Raw genomic sequence first — 13,964 nt, 5'->3', positions numbered from 1 at the left:
GCGTGGGGGGAGTAGAGTGAGATGAGAGGGGAGAGGTAGGAGAGTGCGTGGTAGGCGACGTTTCGGGCAATGATTCCTTCATAACAAAGACGAGCAGAAGAATTAACCTCAAGTATGCGTCGATGATGGGGGTGGTTGCAGCGGTTTACGCTCTGCTGGGTTCGATTCCCGACCCGGGGCGCCTTCTCCCTGTGTGGGAGCTTGTTCTGCCCTGCCCCCTGCTTAGCCACGGGCTTCATCCGCGTTCTCCGGGAGCGCACAGACACCCCGATGCTGGAAAATGACTTCATTGGGATCACACCAGACAGAGATTGCCCCGTGTAGCCTGTAACAGGCTGTTGGGGCAAGTGCTGTTAGCGAGCACCTGTGAAGGCCGGAACGGTACACGAGGAGGTGGGTGGACAGCACCACGCCCGACCGCCTTTGTCTCCCCAGTGGCGATGTTTACACACCGCACCAGGTACTCATTTGAGGCTGAGTCGAACTAGGGAAGGCCCAGGACCGGTTCAGGTAATCGTCACTGATGTTGGCCGTGAGCGGGAATGGAACCCGGGACGCCAGGTTCATAGCGCAGCGCGCTAACCGCTACACTCACTCACGCACTCACTCACACACGCACTCAATCACGCACTCACACGCGCACTCACACACTTACTCACACACTCTCTCACTCACACACGCACTAACTCATGCACTCACACACTCACTCACTCACACACTCACTCACTCACACACTCACCCACTCACTCACACACTCACTCACACTCACGCACTAACTCACTCACTCACACACACACTCACTCACACACTCACACTCACGTACTCACTCACACACTCACACACTCACTCACACACTCACGCACACACTCACGCACTCACACACTCACTCACACACTCACTCACGCACTCACACACTCACACACACTCACACACTCACTCACACACTCACTCCACTCACTGAATCGCACACTCACTCACTCACACACTTACACACTCACTCACGCACTCACACACTCACACACACACTCACTCACACACTCACTCACTCACTCACCCACTCACACACACACACGCACACACTAACTCACTCACACACTCACTCACACACTCACTCACTCACGCACGCTCACACACTCACTCACACACTCACTCATGCACACACTCACTGACTCACACACTCACCCACTCACTCACACACTCATTCACACTCACGCACTAACTCACTCACTCACACACACACTCACTCACACACACTCACGTACTCACTCACACACTCACACACTCACTCACACACTCACGCACACACTCACGCACTCACACACTCACTCACACACTCACTCACGCACTCACACACTCACACACACTCACACACTCACTCACGCACTCCACACACTCACTCCACTCACTGAATCGCACACTCACTCACTCACACACTTACACACTCACTCACGCACTCACACACTCACACACACACACACTCACTCACACACTCACTCACTCACCCACTCACACACTCACTCCCACACGCACTCACACACGCACACACTAACTCACTCACACACTCACTCACACACTCACTCACTCACGCACGCTCACACACTCACTCACACACTCACTCATGCACACACTCACTGACTCACGCACTCACCCACTCATCCACTCACTCACACACGCACTCACACACTCACACACGCACGCATTCACACACGCATTCACACACTCACACACTCACACACTGACCCACTCATCCACCCACTCACTCACGCACTCACTCACTCTCCCACGTCTCACCTCACCCGAACTCTCCCGACTATTTTAGCTTTTAGTTTCTAACCAGGAAAGGCCGACCGAGCTGTAACAGCTCTCTCCTCCAGAGGCGAGCTGGACACACACGATGAGCTCAACGACGCGGGCTTATTGATGCTCTCGTGTCGATGAATGAATGATGAATGAATGAATGAAGAATTAATGAATGAATAATGAATGAAATCTCCACGTGCCCTCTCGCCTTGCCCTGCAGGGTGCGCGCTCGAGCAGGAAGTCGCTGCTGTCCGAGTCGGTAGTTTTCTGTGCGTCCGGTGACGACGGTGACGGTGGGTGTCGACTGCTTCCGTGAAATTAGCTACTGCTGCTGCTGCTTCTTCTGCTGCTGCTGCTGAGACGCGCTGTGTGAGAGCCACTTTGATGTAAACCTCGCCACGAGGGAGACAAAGGCGGCCAGGCGTGGTGCTGGTCACCACCCCCCCAGCACTTGCCCCAAGCAGTGTGTGTCAAGCGGGAAGAGCTCGGGTGAAGTGAAAGATGTCTCGATCTGCGGCCGTGCTATGTCTACTGCTGCTGGTGGTGGTGGTGGCGGTGGTGACCGTCGCCCACGCGGCCAGGCACGATGACTGGGGCGAGCAGGAGAGACCCAACGTGTTCAGACAGGCGGCGCAGGGAGTCTGGGACGGCGCTGAGATGGTGCTGGGAAGAGACACCGTGAGGTCCATCGTCAAGGTGAGTGATGGATGAGTCGCGGTGTTGGAACTTGGGGGGGAGGGAGGGGGGGAGGGAGACGAAGGTGGCTGGGAATGCTTCTGCTCAGATCCAAACACACGTGGCGGGGCTCTTTGATAGGTGCTCGCGAACAACGAGCCTTGCCCTGTGTGTGTGTGATCTTTAGATGTTTTCTTGAGTCATTGAGAGTTTTTGTTGTGTTTTGCGGAGTGGTTAGCGCTCCACCAGACGACCAACATTAGCGGGTTATTTTCTAAATCGGTCCCCGTTCTGGGCTTCCCCCCTAAGCCTTAAATGTTCGTGTCTGTTGTGGGTGCGACATCACATCTGGAACGGCAAAGACGGCTGGCAGTGGAGCTGGCCACACCACCCACGTGACGGCCTTAATAGGTGCTCGCTAACGGGCATTGCCTTCATCCAGCGGTGGATATATCGTGCCTGATGATGAGGATCAGAAGCATACGGGCGACCCTACAGGCCATGCGTACAACGAATTGCAGATGATAATTGGTTTTTTACCCTTCTATCTGGCAACAAAACTGACACCTTTTTTACAAGGAGTCATGTTTGCATAGACCACAATACCTGCAGCCATAATGCAAACAATATTATCAGAGTTATGTTTTTTGTTTGCATTATGGCTGCAGGTATTGTGGTCTATGCAAACATGACTCCTTGTAAAAAAGGTGTCAGTTTTGTTGCCAGATAGAAGGGTAAAAAACCAATTATCATATTTTTTACTGGCAAATGAGGTTCAAATGGTGTGAATTGCAGATGGTTTTAGTTCACCAAAGTTCAATGATAACGAATTCTCACGGCGTTCGACAAAGTTCTGTCGCGAAATCGTAACGTATAAAGTTGTCTACCCCCCCAAAAAAAAAAGTACCACCTTATTGGGTCTGAATGGCCCCACGCAACGCTCGATCCCCGTACAGATTGAAACAGATGGGGAGACGAGGCCACCTGCTAGTGCTGCCTTATCCTGTGATGCTGGGCCAGCATCACAAAAAATCCCTTGGCCTCTCCTTCCGACAGCTGACGAGATTGGGTGAATTGATCACGGTAACAATGATGGCTAATTATTGCGACTTTTTCTATAACGTGTCATCTGAAACGCATTTGAAAGAGCACCCCCAGCGGCAGCTGTCTCTGTTGGGGTACAAGGATGACTCCACATCTGGCCTGAAAACGGGCATTAGTCCGCCAGTAACGGAGCAACGATCGCTATGTATAATCAAGTTTCAAGTTAATTTATTAGGTGTAGCCCTGTGAGCCATTCGGCTCTTGAATCGGGTGCAACCGCAACAAACCAAAAACAAAAGCATGAACAAAAAACATCTTATAAAGTGAATATGTGACTGAGTGCAAACAGAAAATCCAAGAAAAGACAGCAAAATATTGCAGAAAAAGCACCGTACACCAACGCTGTGTGCACAAATCCCAGTGGGATGCAAGTCAAACAACAACAACCACAAGACAACTTAGATTAAGGCCATCAGTCCAACTCTGTACTACAACAAACAAACATGGCCAAACCAAAATCGATGATTGCTAGCTATACTGTAATCCCAGTGGCGGTCGTGAGGCTCGTGAAGGACGCTGCTACTGGACAGTTGGAGGCAGTCGCCCTCCAACAACAACGGAGGGCGGAGGAGCGACGCTCACAACAACGAGCGGAGCGCCAGGCAGCTAAAACGCATCAAGTTGGCACAGTAGGGGGCACAGGTGGAGCATCGGGCAGTCGTCTCGGTCAGTCGACCCGTGTGGCACCTGGGTCTGCACCGTGACCTCCTGCCAGCGGGCGTTCGACACTTCACGTGGCCTCAACGTGCACCTAGCCTGGCACAAGCGCCGTGGTGACGGCAACGCCACTTAGTGGCGAATGGCGCTTGTTGTTACGCTGGTCGAGCGAGGAGGCTGATTAAGCAACCTTCATGGACATATTCTTGGTTCTTTCGGTCTTGTCACGTAGAAGGGAAATAATAAAATAATAGAAATATAAAACAATAAAAATTCTCACGACGTTTCTTGCCGTGGATTTCACACCTGATGATGATTGCTTGTGTTGCAGTCGAAACGTCGTGAGAATTGTTATTGTTTTATATTTTATTATTTCCCTTCTACGTGACTTTACCGAAAGAACCAAGAATATGAATCCCTGCAGTCACGAAAGCTGTAAATCTTCATGGACATGTTCAACAGATCTATGCTGCGTTCTGCAAAAATAAAAAACCCATCATGAGTGCGTGGAGGGGACGCCTGCTGTATATTTGGATTTGCCGTGGATTTTTTCTCCGGGTCCGCCGGTTTTTCCCTCCACATTTAAAATCAACATGCGTTTAGAGTATTTTGCCGCTATACATTTCCACACGATAAGCCACTGTGTCGAGCTATCATTCGTGGCCAGGTCGCTTCTGACATTGAGCTATACAGCTCAGTGGGCCTTACCTGGTAAAATTACATTTAAAAGTTCAATCGTTTTTTGAGAGTGAGATGAGAGCGAAGCGGTTACTAGTTGACTGTGCCGGTTGGTGGCGGGTTTTCACACCGCATTTATATCTTGCGACAACATTCGCGTAAGCTGCTCTTGCTACCACGCACCCGCGTCTCGGCTGATTAGTTTGATCCGCGGTCCACCGGGGGTGACCACCGGGGGTGACCACCGGGGGTGACCACCGGGGGTGACCACCGGGGGTGACCACCGGGGGTGACCACCGGGGGTGACCACCGGGGGTGACCACCGGGGGTGACCACAGGGGGTGGCGCCGTTCCTTTGGGAGGGTCGCGGTACACTTGGGACGTCGGCCGCCAAACCTGAAGTGAGCGCAATTTGCTGGAATTTTTACACATCAAGAGGGGGGGGTGGACGGCAGAGGTCGCAAACGGGTTTTGATTCCTTACCCGTACCCGGCCGCACCAGGGTCGCAAACGGGTACCCGCACCCTACCCGATACCCCGCTACCCGTACCCGGCTGGGTATTGGGTAGGGTACGGGTACCCGATTGCGACCTCTGGGATGAAGCCATGTTGCAGGCGCGGGTGGGTTGAATCTAGGAACTTGAATTGTAAGAAGAGACAAGACGTTGGGAAATGAGTGACAAACGGTTACTCACCAGTGACTCACGGCCTACCCGTACCCGGCCGCACCAGGGTCGCAAACGGGTACCCGTACCCGATTTTGATTTTTGATTTCCCGGCCCTGGCTGACGTCCGTGGCGAGAGATATCTGAACCAGTGCTGGCCTCTCCTTCGCTAAAGCCTCACTGACCGGCGTGGTGAAGTATCGCTCGAACAATCCCCCGAGATCCACTCTGGTGCGTGGGCAGGCCTCCACATCCAGCAGTAGATCGATTGGTAAATGGCTCTCAATAATTACTTGAAGTTAAGGGCGCTTAGCGTTTACTTTGATGGCGTCATAAAGAACTAACCTCGCCTGCACACTTTGGGCGTGTCGCTCGAAATTAATCCGTCCTTTTCCAAAAGCACGCATTCCAAAAAACACGCGTCAGAACCCTTTCTTAAATCTGGTGGCCCATGGCCACGTTTTACACTTGGAAGGAACTTCGGTTATTCGTTGGCAATTTAGAGATATTAACTACTTCACTGTGTGCTGCTGACTACTCACTATGGAACACTGCCGGTGGCTCACCTTGTCTAATTCACAGCTCTCTGTCAGTCCGCTGCTGGATGAAGACTTCCCCCATGACGTTTCGTTCACGGGCCTGGGTCGTTTGATCAAACTGGACCACGCTTGTCGGTGTGGGTTAATGACGTTTGGGGTTTGCGACCTGTTTAGATTTTGACCCTGATGTTAGCCGTGGCTGAGATATCGAACTTGGAGTCGTGAGCTCTTATAAGTGCAGTGCTCTTAACCGCTTTAGACGCCGCTGTACCCCACGCACCTTAAGTTAACATATCAAACGGCTGTCACGCACTCGTCAGATGCGAAACGCGAAACACAGTGGGTTTGCGGTCCTTGTTGAGCGACGTGAGAGTTGGGAGGCGGTAGTGATTGGTCATGGGGCTTGTTGGACTGTACTTCACCGTGCTGCTGGTGGTGGTGGTCAGTGAGCGGGTTTCGTGAAATGTGTGCGGAAGCCTTCATCGATTGGCTTATTGATACGCGCCTCTGAATTGTCGATGGTGAGTTACGCGTGGGATCGGCCTTTCTATGCAGGCCTGCATCAGGACGCTTTATCGGCTCACACTATCATTGCATCTGGCAGCCGTGGTCGTTTGTGCTTCTCCGGGACACGAAGCGAGTACCGATATATACTCTGGTTACACAGTTCCGTGTCTCTCGCCGCCTAGGCATCGCCTTTATTGCCGCGCGCGCGAATGCCCGTGTCTCTTCGTGCGCCAGCTGTGCCTTACAGTGCGCGGACTTGCAGGGCCCGCGTTTTGTCGAGCTCGTCGGAGTGCACGGCGTTTGTCCGAGTGCCACGTGGACGGATCGGGTTTTGCTCCCTGAGGTCGTGTGCTCTTTTCTTTCCCCTCCCCTCCCACCCACTCCAGCCCTTATTCGGACAGAGGCTTGTGAAGCAGACGCCGCTCGGTACAGAGTCGCTTTTGCAAACTTCGCCGATTGCAACCGCTATGCAAAGGACATCGTCGCCCGCAGCTTCCTTGCCGCTGTGCGGCGTTGGCGGCGAGGGCCCGCACGCCTCCGCACGCCTCCGCACGCGATTAAATCGGCTCAAGCCGTGAATTGTGTTCAATTATTTCGGGATTAAGTTTGTAAATGCGGTGCCGCGGACACGTGCGTCCATCCGTCCGTCCGTGTGTTGTTCGGGCAGCACAGTAGAACGTGTTCCGTTCATTGCGAAGGCTTTGTCCTGCCGCTGCATTGGGGCAACAATGCAGCAACAATGCCCCAATGCAGCGGTGGTGCGACGTGCACTACCTCACCTGGTACACGGGAGGTCGTGGGTTCCATTCCAACCCTGACGCCTGTATATTTGGGGTTTGCACGTGCTCCCCGTGGCCGCGTGGATTTTATCCGGGTCCTCCGGTTTTTCCCTCCACATTAAGGATCGACGTCACGCGTTGAGAGTGTTTGGCTGCTGTACATTTCCACGCGACAAGCCGCTTGGTTGGGCCAATATTTGTGGCCAGGTCGCTTCTGACAAGGAGCCGTATAGTTCAGTGGGCCTTACCTGGTAAAATAATAAAATGTTTCTAGCTTAGGGAGGGCCACCCTTGAATTATTGAGTTGTGCAAAAACAGCCTCGAGAAAAAAAAATGTGTCGCGTCACCTCATGCGTGTTCCACACGGTGCACGCACATGTGTGTGTGTGCGTGCATGCGCATCTCAACAGCAGTCGCTCTTCGAGTTAAAAGGACGCGTTCAATAATTAATAACGAGCCTCACGGCTATGCAGGTGACAACAGTTGGGGGGGGGGGGGCAGGAGGGGGCATCGCATTAAAATTTGCCCGTGGCCCCTAGGAGTGTGCCTGCGTGTTGTCCCACACGGTGCGTCTTCAAGTGCTCCGTGAATAAAAATAACACCCGGCCCTGGGCAGTATCTGTGGTGATAGTGCGGGGGGGGGGGTGCAACAGCAGGACCTCACAAATACAAAGGTCCCCCGTGTAGCCTTAACAGACTGTTGTTGCGAGTGCTGTGAGCTATCGCCTATGAAGGTGGGCACAGTGGCACACGAGGGCGTGCGTGGCCTGCACCACGCCCAACAGCCTTTGTCTCCCCAGTGGCGATGTTTTTTTTACACACAGCACCAGGTACTCGTTTGAGGCTGAGTAGACCTAAGGGAAGCGCAGGACCGGTTCGGATAATCGTCGATGGCCGTGAGCGGGAATCGAACTCTGGCGGCCGGGCTCGAAGCATAACCGCTACGAAGGCAAAGATCCCCCGTATAGCCTTAACGGACAGTAGAGGCAAGTGCTGTTAGCGAGCACCGATGAATGGGGGTGGGTGGCCAGGACCAGTGAGACACCCCCACACACGTGCACTGCTGTGACGCTCATCGCAGCTGTTGTGCGCGTGTCTCGCGCTGTGAGACAGACGGGTTTCCACTGCACACTGGGAGCGTGATGCCAGCCAGGAACGTGAGCCCACTTGCGGTTCGAGTATCGTGCAGCGTGACGTTACGTTGTGCGGTGTAGTGTCTCATCGTTGGTTTACAGCAAACCAAACACAATTGGATCTATAACAATAGGTATAAAAATATCTCTAACAATAGGTATATAATATCCTTTACAATAGGTATGAAAATATCTCTAACAATAGGTATATAATATCCTTTACAATAGGTATGAAAATATCTCTAACAATGGGTATAAAAACATCTCTAACAATAGGTATAAAACATATCTACAATAGGTATAAAAACATCTCTACAATAGGTATGAAAATATCTCTAACAATGGGTATAAAAACATCTCGAATAATAGGTATGAAAACATACGTAACAATAGGTATTAAAACATATCTAACAATAGGTATAAAACATCTCTAATAATAGGTGTAAAGCATTTCAGACAATAGGTATAAAAACATCTCAAACAATGCTCGCAGAATACATCCTGAACAGCATTGTACGTTCCGGATATGCTCGTGAGAAGCTAATTTCGCGGCAAATGACAGTGGCCTCTTTAATGAATTACCTGAGATACATAAATCATCTATTGAACACATGGAAATTGTCATAACATAAAAAAAGATTGCTTATATTTAACATGAATAAATATAATAAATAAATATTCAAGTATGAAATAACAGTTGATAAATTAACTTACCTTATCGCTTGATCTCACCGCTTGATCTCATCACTTGATCTCATCACTTTCTCGCATCACATTCTCGCCCGTCACTTTATTTTCACTCTCTCACCTCGTCACTTTATTTCAGTCTCTCTCGACGTGGTAGTCGTGCAGAGTTCCAGGTGCGATTCACGGGTAGCCAAAATCGCGGATGAGCGAATTCGTGAGCAACGACGAAATGCTGTACTGCAACAACAACAGCAATAGAAATGTTCGGATATGCAACAGCACCGAGGTATTTACACCATTGGAACCTCATTTGCCAGAAGAAGAAAATATGCTAATTGATTTTTTTACCCTAGGCTCTAAGGAAAGCTGTCTCGGGTGTGGACCAATCAACTTCAAGGACAGTGCATACATTATCAGAGTTATGTTTTTTGTTTGCATTACGACTGCAGGTATTGTGGTCTATGCAAACATGACTCCTTGTAAAAAAAGGTGTCAGTTTTGTTGCCAGATAAAAGGGTAACAAACCAATCATAATATAAATAAAGTCCTTAATCTCCACGTAGAGACCACGGCACGCCCGACCATTACGTTTATAGGTAACGGTGTACATTGTAGTAGTACGAGTGAAAGCAAAAACACTGTTTTGTAATTCTCCGCAGGGGAGCGGCGTGGCTCGAAGGCAGCTCGTCACCGCTGTGGACGCCTGTCTGGACTTTCTGGCCCGGGTTGCCCACGACTTCTTGGAAATTCTCGGATATAAAGGTGAAGGGGGGTGGTGGTGGTGGTGGAAATACCGTCGGTTGCGCATTCATTCATTGGTTCGTGTTTAATGCACAAAAGGGTGGTCACAGTCGGTGTACGGCAATAACCAGGCGAGTGAGCGTCGTCCACTCGTGTGCTTGCTGGGCTTTGCATGGATGTTGCATGCACGTTGAACTTCTTTCGCACCGTACGTCGCCAACCGTGCTCATCGAGGGTCGCGGGCACTCCCAATTTCCTCTCGCGACGCTCATCGTCGGCGTCGGTCAAAACCTCCCAATACACCACCCTCCCAAGTGGACAGTCCCCGAGTAAACGAATGCCAAACAAAACTGACGCGCCGAATAAAACGGCGCGCGGGACATTCCGCCAAAGTCGGTGAAAATCACGCGATCTCCATCGCCCGCCCGTTCATCCGTGCGCGCCTGTCTCTCCCCCTCTCCCGCTCGCCCGTCACCAGACATGGACATCTGGGGGCTGCTGGACGTGAAGACGCTGCTCGCGTCTCCGGGCAGCCTGCTGGCGCTGCTCGTCGCGCTGCTCGTCCTCTACCAGCTCTCCTTCTTCCTGCTGGCGGCGGCCTGCGCCGCGACGTTCTCCCTGCTGGGGCCCCTGCTCGCCGGCGTCGTCCGCGTGCTGCTGCTCGGCCTGCTGGCCGCCTACCTCTCCGTCAAGTACGAGGCGGCGCCCGAGAAGGCCGTCGCCGTCATGGTGGTGGCCGTGGGGCTCTACCTGTACTCGGGCTCGCTGGGACGCGACGGCTCCCAGGGGCGGCACGTGGACGCGCGCCTGCGCCGCATCGACGAGCGCGTCAGCAGCCTCAGCCGCCGCCTTGACGGCATCGAGCATCGCGGCGGAGGCGACTCCGCCGAATAGGCGGAGCCGTACACGGAGCCGTCGACCGTAGACCCTCACCCCCCTACCCCCCCCCCATCCGCCCCATCCGCCCTACCCGATTCCCCACCCCGAGACTGCCCGGCTGAGTGGCAACGGGTGGGGGGGGGGGCAGGCGATCGCGCGCTCGATGTCGCCCGTGAGTCACCCTCCCCGGACAGATATTTCTCTTGTCCGGTGCCACCTGGGGTGGCGTCACCCTCGGGCGGTTTGCAGTTTTCTTCGCGTGGGCAACAACGGTGATTTTGGGCCGGGCGGTGGGGGTGGTAATCGAATAATTAAAACGCTGATTTGCCGAATAAAAATGAATCGGCACCGCTGAAGTTCTTGCTACCTTGGGGCGGTACCAGATTCTGCCGGGGGCCTATGGACTCCGTTGTCTCTAAAGCCGTGGGTTTTTTCAAACTCCAGCCCTCGTGATCGACCACCACCACCGAGGGAGAGAGAGAGAGTGAGCGCCTTCCCATGTTTACCGGTCTACTCCGTTGGTAATGCAATCCAAGTTGTTATAAACGCCGCATGCATCTCACGAGCGCTAAACGATGGCCCCGCCGCGTCTTCATTCAAAAGATGAAGGCAAACATCCCCACACCCCCCCAACACTCCTCCCCGCGCATAGCCTTTAACAGACTTGTGGGGCAAGTGCTGTTAGCGAGCACCAATGAAGGCCGGGCTGGCACCACACCCGGCCGCCTCTGCATCCCCCCAGTGATGATAACACACCGCGCCAGGTAACGATTTATGGCCGAATCGACCTAGGCGAGGCCCAGGACTGGTTCAAAAATTCCCTGTCACTGTTACTGGCCGCGAGCGAGAATCGATCTTGGGGTCGCGGGATTCGTCGAGCAGCGCGCTGACCACTGCGCCACCGCTCACCAATGGTGCGTGACTCACGCACACAAGATCTAAATCTTAATTTGAATCGGGGTACATTTCACAATCATCAGGCTTGTGCAGCGTGTTACAACCTTACCTGCAGCTGAACGGAGGTGCCTTGGTGAGTGGAGAGAAATTGAGTTTGAGAAACGCTATTTTCTCAAACTCTGGTTTCTTGAACTTCATTGATTTGAGTGAACCAGTTATGCTGTGTTTGGGACTTTCCACGTGCGTGCTGTGTGGTTTGGGTTGTCCATGATTGGGAGATGGTGCGGCGGATCAACAGTTGTTTGAACCCTTTCCCATTCCGAGACGTTTGCAACTTACAGGGTGGGTCTGTCTCGTTCACCGATGAATCTCGGAACGCGCAAGCGATCCGCGTTGATTTTAATTAGAGAGGCATAGCGCCGCTGTTTTTAAAAGACATCGCACTCACCGCAGAGAACTGTAGCGACACGACCGCACACTGCGATAGCTGGCGCCAAGTTGTGCCACGTGCCCTCTCCGCATGGCGTTGTGGGAGCCTCGGTCCGTCTTCCGACCAGAAGACGAGCCGTAGACACGCGTCGTCGGAATGGGAAAGGCTGAACCAGCAAAGGCAGTCTGGAGTGACGTTCTCGTCGATGCTAACATCTCCGTGAACTTTCATCTGGTGTTATGAGTCAAGATAGCGGAAGAAATTTAAAAAAGGAAAGAAATTCTCTCAGGTTTTTCCAACGCATTGTCACATTTGTAGCGATTAAACGGACGTGATATTTAGAAGTCAAGAGCAGATTTCTTGCACGATTCATGTTACGAAGAGGGTGGCCGTCTGCCAAAGCAAAATAACGCTAATATTTGGAATGCGAGTTGGTTGTAGTTATTTTTTTTACAAACATTTTGAGAGATCGATGTTGCTAAATCACTACTGCCCATAAAGTAACCACCCTAGTGTTGTGAAATATTGGGCTAAATAATGATTTTGCTTTAAATAATACAAATAATCATTTAGAGAATCACACATTAAAATTAGTTGTTACTCCATGCCGCTTAGATCGTGAGGCTAAAGAGTAGTGCTTTATAACTACCCTGTAAATAAAGGTTTGACAATGGTGGCAGCAATGCATTATTTTCACGATTGAGTATTTAATAAATTATGTACTTTCTGCAGGAGGCGCTTTATTTTAAAATGTAAGATCATGCCAATAACACTAATTGATTTCTGATCGTAATCTAAACAGACGACAGTCGCTGGGTCATCTATTTACACTTCATAATCTGCTGCACAGAACTATGGCAAAGACCTGAGATTGATTTCACTAGAAACTCCTTAACGAATCCGCTGTCCCCCCCCCCCGATACAAAGTCATCTCGCCGCATAGTTTGCAGTAAATATAATGAAAGCCCTTTTTTAACACTGGCCGCTCGAATCGGACCGAATGTTTCGACTCCAACAAACCTGCTGCTGATTAAAACTCTCTTACAGGTTTAAGTCTTCTCGGTTCTTTCGGTAAAGTCACGTAGAAGGGAAATAATAAAATAATAAAAATAAAACATAATAAAAAACAATTCTCACGACGTTTCGGCCACAAAGCAAGCAGCCGTCCTGTTCTTCACCCGATGACGGCTGCTTGCATTGTGGCCGAAACGTCGTGAGAATTATTTTATTATGTTTTATTTTAATTATTTTATTATTTCCCTTCTACGTGACTTTACCGAAAGAACCAAGAAGATGAATCCCTGCAGTCACGAAAGCTTTAAATCGAGGTTTAAGTCTTTTTCTTTTTTCGCCCTTGTGCCGCTGCAGGGCTCTCTCCCCGTGTGTTTCCAGGTGTGCGTTGCGGACGGACAAACACATTTGGGGCGATGGTGTGCAGGTGTACGTCTCAGTCGGGCTCCTTTTGCACCTATTTTATCGGTTACTTTCATTATTTAACCTTGGTAAAAGATAAAAAAAAGTCTTCTGGATTGTAATGCACGCTGGAACTGTAGGGCTTTTGTAGGTTTCATTATGGTGCGTGGTGTATGTGTGTTTGATAATCCCATTTGTTTAGGGTGAACGTGTCCTTGGCTAATCGTCTACTTCTGCCCTGGAGTGGTATGCGGTCCTACTGCCCTGTAACATCTTTAAGGCAAATTGTAAAATAAATGAACATTTAAGGAGACACCTTTTTTTTTGCTTGTATACGAAGTAGGCTTTCGCGAGCAGTATCCATAGTACAGGTTTCTTTG

General features: G+C 51.2%; 1 protein-coding gene across 1 annotated transcript; it reads left to right on the top strand.

Moving 5' to 3' along the window:
* The first annotated feature begins 2,063 nt into the window (after window positions 1-2,063).
* On the top strand, window positions 2,064-13,308 carry LOC144937862 (uncharacterized). The gene is made up of 3 exons (XM_078865387.1): window positions 2,064-2,496; window positions 9,884-9,986; window positions 10,444-13,308. The coding sequence occupies exons 1-3, from the start codon at window positions 2,302-2,304 to the stop codon at window positions 10,857-10,859; spliced, it is 714 nt and encodes a 237-aa protein (XP_078721513.1). The 5' UTR covers window positions 2,064-2,301; the 3' UTR covers window positions 10,860-13,308.
* Window positions 13,309-13,964: the final 656 nt, after the last annotated feature.

This window comes from Lampetra fluviatilis, chromosome 20, assembly GCF_964198595.1.
Source record: "Lampetra fluviatilis chromosome 20, kcLamFluv1.1, whole genome shotgun sequence".
In the NCBI taxonomy this organism is placed as follows: Eukaryota; Metazoa; Chordata; class Hyperoartia; order Petromyzontiformes; family Petromyzontidae; genus Lampetra; species Lampetra fluviatilis.
Note: the sequence above shows the minus strand (reverse complement) of the source record. Positions and strands in the feature narration are given on the sequence as shown.

What these genes read in the sequence shown, in the direction of transcription:
- LOC144937862 (XM_078865387.1), top strand. Translation starts at nt 2,302, where the DNA reads ATGTCTCGATCTGCGGCCGTGCTATGTCTACTGCTGCTGGTGGTGGTG. An exon ending in CCGTGAGGTCCATCGTCAAG is followed by an intron (nt 2,497 to 9,883) that starts GTGAGTGATGGA and finishes AATTCTCCGCAG; the next exon opens with GGGAGCGGCGTGGCTCGAAG. An exon ending in GGAAATTCTCGGATATAAAG is followed by an intron (nt 9,987 to 10,443) that starts GTGAAGGGGGGT and finishes GCCCGTCACCAG; the next exon opens with ACATGGACATCTGGGGGCTG.